Source organism: Octopus bimaculoides, chromosome 2 (assembly GCF_001194135.2).
Source record: "Octopus bimaculoides isolate UCB-OBI-ISO-001 chromosome 2, ASM119413v2, whole genome shotgun sequence".
Taxonomy (NCBI): domain Eukaryota; kingdom Metazoa; phylum Mollusca; class Cephalopoda; order Octopoda; family Octopodidae; genus Octopus; species Octopus bimaculoides.
Genome location: NC_068982.1, coordinates 44,293,119 through 44,300,618, shown reverse-complemented (window position 1 = coordinate 44,300,618; position 7,500 = coordinate 44,293,119). Strand labels below are relative to the sequence as shown.

General features: G+C 35.6%; 1 protein-coding gene across 1 annotated transcript in view; it reads left to right on the top strand.

Annotated features, from left to right (window-relative positions):
- Positions 1-7,500, top strand: part of LOC106869732 (polycystic kidney disease protein 1-like 2) — a 55,068-nt gene that overhangs the window by 24,168 nt on the left and 23,400 nt on the right. The window contains exons 5-7 of the mRNA XM_052976866.1: positions 598-768; positions 3,494-3,654; positions 5,185-5,908. Of these exons, the coding sequence (XP_052832826.1) occupies positions 598-768; positions 3,494-3,654; positions 5,185-5,908 (1,056 nt within the window). The remainder of the gene's footprint in view (positions 1-597; positions 769-3,493; positions 3,655-5,184; positions 5,909-7,500) is intronic.

The following is a 7,500-nucleotide window of genomic DNA, read 5'->3' as shown; positions in this document are numbered from 1 at the left end:
AGAAAGTAATAAAAATGTCTAATATCAATTTCAATTTTGGGCACAAGGCCAGCAATTTCGGGGAAGGAGGTAAGTCGATTACATTGACACATGTACTCAACTGGTACTATTTTTATCAACCCCGAAAGGATAAAAGCAAAATCGACCTCGGCGGAATTTGAACTGAAACGGACGAAACGCCGCTAAGCATTCCCCCCGGCATGCTAACGATTCTGCCAGCTCTCCACGTTAGCAATATATAATATCATATATTTGCAAGCGGTGAGCTGACATGATTGTTAGTACACTAGGCGAAATGCTTAGCAAGCGCTTCGTTCTATTTTACGTTCTGAGTTCAAATTCCGCCAAGGTCGACTTTGCCTTTCATCTTTTCGGAGTCAATAGAATAAGTACCAGTTGTAGAACTGGAGTAGATCTAATCGACTTACTCCCTACCCCGAAGTTGCTGGTCCTGTGCCAAAATTTGAAATCACTAATATCTACATCTGTGAATGTACTTTTGTACCCTATGTATGTTTTTATCCTAGAATAATTGTCTATAAACTCATATTTCAACTGTTTCCTGTTTTTCTTTTTCCTCGTATTTCTTTCATTCAGGGTAATATATGGCCTCTTTGTGACAATAAAATCAATGACACAGACTTTTATCTTATTACTGTTTTCACTGGATTGAAAGCAGATTCTGGAACATTGTCAAACATTTGTTTTATCCTCTGCGGTGAAAAAAACACTAGCGCCACACGATGTCTTAATGATGGGATACACAAGGTAAGATTTATTCTTGAAATAACGATTCTATTGATAATACTCTTATTCTAGTGTTTTATATACCTCTTCTGTAACATCTTTGAATTTTAGTTGTCATCTTTCTTCCAAGTTGAATAATGAGTGGTCCTCGAATATGCGACTTTTGTTGCACAAACAGTTCCCAAAATGTTTTTCAATAACGTTTATAATGTATATCTTTTATCTTTTACTTGTTCCAGTCATTTGACTGCGGCTATGCTTGGGCACAGCCTTGAAGAGTTTTAGTCGAAGAAACCTTCCCCGGGACTTATTTTTAAAAAGTCTAGTACTTACTTTATCGGCTCCTTTTTTCCAAACTGCTAACTTATAGGGATGTAAACACAAGAACACTGGTTGTCAAGCAGTGGTGAGGGACAAACATAAGTAAAAACACACACACACACAAACACACGACGAACTTCTTTCAGTTTCTTCTGCCAAATACACTCAGAAAGCTTTGGTCAGCCCACGCTTGTAGAAGACACTTACCCAAGATGTCATGCAGTGGAACTGAACCCGGAACCATGTGGTTAAGAAGCAAGCTTCTTACCACTGCGCCTATATGATTATTTTTTTCTTTTAAAGTATTCAAAAGAGATGTCTTAACAGACAAAGAACTAGATTTTATCTTCTTTATTTTTTCAACTTTTAACATTGAATCCAAAACTGAAAAAGACAACAGAGGACGAAGCGACTTCACTTGTATCCGGTCAATACGTAACCGGAATTGTGATTGATGGTGTTCCGTAAATAACAGCAGCAGAAGATAAAGTCTCCACCTCCTGCGCTTTCCGTTGCTATTGCTTATGAGCTTTCTGTTGCTGCTGTGTTGCTATCACTCAGTTGCTTCTGTCGTCTTCTATTTTCTCCTTCCGGAAAAAAAATAAGCCTTTAAAAATGTTCTTTTGTACCACTAATATAACAACCAAGCTTTCTACCCTGCACTACCAGTCTGATCTACTTTTAGTCCGCTCCCTCCCTCAATGATGTTTGGCTGCAAGATGACCTTGTGGACCGAAAGAGACATTACAATCTGAATGCTCATACGGAGCAGAGCTGGTGACATTTTGTTGCGTGTAATTCCCGCGCTCATGTTCATAGTAATGTGTAGAATTGGTGACAAGCCAATTGTCGAAGTCTCTGCCATGATCTCTGGATGTAATTATGATGCTTCTCAGACCTTTCTTATGTGACATCAGTCTGTAGGCAGATGTATGACGAACTAATTTCACCTGTCACTCGACTCGTGCTTGGGTTTGAAAATCAGGCACATTCTTTTAGGTCCTTCCTCAATTGATGGAGTACACATCTTGCTACTCATCGGCTAGAACTTCTAAGCATATGAAAGCATATGAAATGCCCACTCCATTTTTAAAAGTGCATATCTCCTTCAAACTTACCCTTTTTTGGATAAATTTGTTGGGCAAAAAAGTACTGACTTTTGTGACAAACGTCGTCTACTTATTTTCATTTCCTTAGGTTCTTTCAAATCTAGTCTATTTTCTTTTTTCACAACATAGCAAATGATATTAAAATGTTGCTTTTGTATTTTGTATGTTCCATCATTTTGCGTGTGCGTGAGAGTGTATCTTTTTCACTATTTTATTTCTCTTTCCAATACTTTTTTTCTTTTATTGCACATTTATGTTTAAATTTCTCTTATGTTTTGGCTTGGGACGTGCTTGTTTACATTAGTGATGCCACCACAATGGCAAAAACCTATTTTTGTCACTTCTGATATGGCTATCTTGCAACGTATAAATTTTCCAAATGTCAGGTGTGTATGACAATATTTAAGAGTCTAAATACAGAAGTTTCCTCGAGAGGTGGACAGCTAACTGTTCCAAAATCCGTCCGTAAAAAAAAAAAAAAAAAGCTACTTGTCATAAGGAGATTCGTGAGAACGTGACTGTTCAAAATGAACAACGACAGCAACGATCACAACAACAACATCATCAATAATGATGATGATAGTGATATTGATGATGATGTTGATAATAATAATAATAATAATAATAATAATAATAATAATAATAATAATAATAATGCAAGAATTTGGAGTATGAAAATTGTAAAGGTTGTGCCTATAATAATTGGTGTATTGGGAACTGTAAGTAAAGATATAAACAAATGGCTGAAGAACATTGGAATAGAATGCCGTGTAGAGCTTCTACAGAAAGTTTGCCTCTTAGGAACAGGAAAGATTATCAGGAGGAGTCTAAACACTTGATAGACTATTGTAAGTTAGTAGATATTTAAGGTTACAGGTAGCAACCCACTACTCACATAGATCCTACCAAGAATAAGACCGAACCTGAGTCAAGAAGAAGAAGAAGGAGAAGGAGAAGAAGAAGAAGACTTTTAGAGATAGGTCTTGGTTGACTAAATCGATGCTAGCACCTGCCTGGTATTTTATTTTATCGACTCCTGAAGGATGAAAGACAAAGTGGAGACATAAGGCTGCAATTGTTGCTAGCATGAAGTTTGATTTAAGGAACTCCTGCTATTATTTTATACAGTCGAAAGTAAGTCAAAGTTAACCTAGGTGGAAACTGAACTAGAAACGTTAAGAGCGAATCTTTAAAGACTCTAGAGTTCCACTAAAACACAAACAAAAATAAAGGCCACAAACAAAGATACAACAATACGCAAAAACAGAAACAACGATATAAAGTTTTTTCGTTTTTTTTTTTTGTTACTTTTCAAGGGTTTCCCAACAGGATCGCTGAGGAAGTTTTTAATGAGCTCATCCAAAAATTTGGGTGATCTCATATATTTAAGAATATGGTCAGATTGTTCAGGACATGGACTCGATTCTTCGTGGTATTTAAATAAAGTGGAAATTATGGATACTAAATCGGAGAAAATGTGAGTTGATCTTTTTGACACTAAAACGAAAAATTGGATAGTACATAACAGCCGCCACATATACGCATACATACATACATACATACATACATGAATGCATTGTAATTTGTTGTTGTACATTCTTTGTATTTGTAGAATGGTTAATTATTATTAATTAATTAGTTAATGATTCTTGATTAATAAGGTAAACTGTTGGTACACGTTTTTGAACGCTCAGTCAGATATTCGCTTGAAGAGCTACTGAGGTGAAAGCCTGGATTCAATATATATATATATATATATATATATATATATATATTTGTATATATATTTGTATATATATATATATATTTGTATATATATTTGTATATATATATATATTTGTATATATATATATATATATATTTGTATATATATTTGTATATATATATATATACATATATATATTTGTATGAATATATTTATGTGTGTGTTTGGTTAATATATATATATATATATATATATATGTACGTATGCATAAATGTGTACGTATATGCATATCTACGTATGAAACGTGTGAGTGTGTGTATGTGTGCGTGTGCGGTAAAGCTATTGGAAGAAAAACTCCAAAATGAAGAACCATTATTGCTCGTGTGTATCTTTTTATTGGCGATTTCCTTCGAGAAGCCTTTCTCATTTAAAAACGGCCGCTGAAATAGCATCTGTTTATCATACTTTAGCTTGCCATTGGATATTTAATTATGGATGCCGAAAGAAAGGTTTGCGTGTCGTACAAACGTATATCAACATAATCCATGATTTACAGATATCTCTTGAGACCTTTGTCATGTGACAAAATGAAGCAAACCTTATATATTATACAAGCAGATAACAAAATGTGTACGTATCTATATGTAGGTAAATATAAATTTGCAGCCGCTAAACTACAGAGTAATTCAAAATGAAAGTTACTAAAAGTAAGCATACACGTAAACGTTAAGCATACACGTGAACATTGTTATGAACATATTGAGAAAATACAGATGTAACATGAAAAGTTAGCTCTTTAAGCTTTTACTGACAGTCAAAAATGTTCAATGTGCGCAACCTTTTGCCACACGGCAGACGTGTACCTAGACGATAGTCTAGTTCTTGCCACACCGGTGCCGGCATGGGTTGATCAACTGAGTCGACCGCTTCGCCCATCCGCTGCTTTAACTCCTGTAAGTCCTGTGGAAATGAGGATATGAAGACCTTGTTCTGCTGATACCCCTAAATGAAAAAGTCGCAAAGTGTTAGGTCGGTGGGCCTGGAAGGGTGAGCAGACCATCAATGGCAAATCATTCACCTCAGCACAGACAATCCAGTGAGTTCTAGAAGATGCTGGTTGAGGTAATCTCATACTTGCCAATGCCCATGTGGTGGTGGTGGGGGGGGGCACTCTCTTACTGCATAAAGTTGGATATCTCTTCTCACTGAGGCAACAACCAAATAGACAGCATTGTACCATTCATTTTGAATTACTCTGTGTATCACCTTTTAATTCTTTTTCTAATCAGCTTTCTTCGACAGATTTGTTTTCAGGTGTGAAGGTTGGATTGCAACAGACAGTTATGCTTCGACCATCTACAATATCTCCTGCAACAGATCAAATGATCACCCCATTTTTAAAAGCAGATTTGTAGACCATATTCAGCACTCGTTGAGCGATGGACACCTGTGGTTCTCTACTTACGTGCACCCGTGCTATTCCACATTCAGCCGCACTCAAAGAATCGTTTGCTGTGCAACAGTTCTCTATCTTACAATGATAACTAATGCCATGTTTTCCCCTTTTGACAATAGACTCAAAGTAGAAAACGATCTTACAATTGGTCCAATTCGTTTAAATCTTCGCCAAATAGCTGTTTCTATCCAAAGCATTGCGATAACAGTACCATCTACATTATTCTTAGTGGCGTGCTTTAAAGATTCGAAGCCGTACGGAACTTGTTGTTGTAAGAAAAAACCCAACGACGATGAAGAAAATAAAAATTTTGATGATGTTGAAGATGATGATGATGATGATGATGATGATATCACCTTTGTACAAGCAAAAGCAAACTATTCACGTGATAAGTTCTTACCATTTTGGTGTGTGTACGTCGGTTGGCTTTGGGCAACATTAGTCATATTTACTTCTGGTTTCTTCGTAATTTTGTACAGCTTAGAATGGGGAAGTACTAAATCAGAGTATTGGCTTACTTCGTTTGCTATGTCAAACCTAGAGTCTTTTGTTCTTATAGATCCAGGAAAGGTACGTTTAAAAGATTTTATTTATTCATTCATTTACTTATTTATTTACAATTATTATTCATATACACACAACAGATTAGATTGTTGAAAAAGAAAAATTCCTAACGTCGGGCTACAAGTAACCTTAGATGCCAAGAGTCCTCCAAAGTGTCCTAGTTGTCCCTAATAACACTGTTTTCTGGAGCTGTACTAAACTGGGTTTTATGCCTACTTCATCTAACCATCTGTTCAAATCTTTAGGGATAGTTCCTAACGCACCTATAACTACTGGAGTACATTTACCCGTACTTTCCATAGTCTCAGTAATTCAATGGCTAGGTCTTGGTACTTTGCTATTTTTTCTATACCTCTCACATTGATTTTTTTTCATCATTTGGTACTGTTAAATCAATTATCTGACACTTTCTATTCTCTCTATCTACTACTACTAAATCAGGCATTCCAGCTTCTATTATTCTGTTAGTCTGAATGTTAAAGTCCCACGACATTTTATATTACTTACTTTCTAGTACGTTGCTAGGTTCATGTTCAGTTTATCATCATCGTGGCCAATAAAACGAATTAATTATTATTATTATTATTATTATTGAGTGAGAGAGCAGCGCATGCCATCAAAGTGACACTGAGGTATAAATAAACGAAACCCAGTATACCCATCATGGCTACCTGTCTGATAAGGGTACATCATGCACATGCATCACAACCATGTGTGTGCGACATGGTGATCTCATATCAAGATAAACAACGCATGACCTTGCAGATGGGGACCAGTTAGAGTTTTCTTCAGGTCGAGTGGCCCACCCGGTCAAAAGGTCCCTGAATCAGGATTGTTTTAAAGATATTGAATGAAACATCCATTTTTTCCAAAGGTGAAATATCGTAACCCTAAAGAATTCCTCTTAACACGTGGCTATGATGCTCCCCCACTACTCCTGATCCTGATCAGAGATGCACGTATCGTCAGCCACCAAGGGACATGCTCAACTGGTTAAGGTCAAACAACTGACAAACAAATCTGTTGTTGTTGTTTTTATCATCATCATTATTATTATTATTATTAGTAGTAGTAGTAGTAGTAGCAGTATTCTGTGTGTCGTAATTATCGAATTTTCATCTTTATCATGTTCCCTATTATTTTAGAACATGCTGAGTCACTGAAACTGTTCATGAACTGAATGTAAACATTCTAATCTTACAGCTTGGCTAAGCTAGTACCATAATTTAATATCTAAGACCCTTGAAACTTTTGAATCGATATTCTAAATAATCAATACTTAAAAATATCCAATACTTGGAATTTATTTTGATAACGTATCAACTTAATCAACTGCACAACATTCACAAAAAAATTATTTGTCAGTTCTAGCAATACTTCAGTGAACTGTATGAAATGTAATGTAATTCTATTTTATTGGAATCAATGAGCTGGTTCTTTAAATGCTTGCTACTCTTCTTTCTGTCCCTTTCTAACACGACCTCCCTTTTTCCTTATACTTTCCACCATCTCTGCAAAACTGGAAACTTCTTATTTGTAATTCTAGCATATTTCGATTATTCTACTTTGAGATATATATATATATATATATATATATA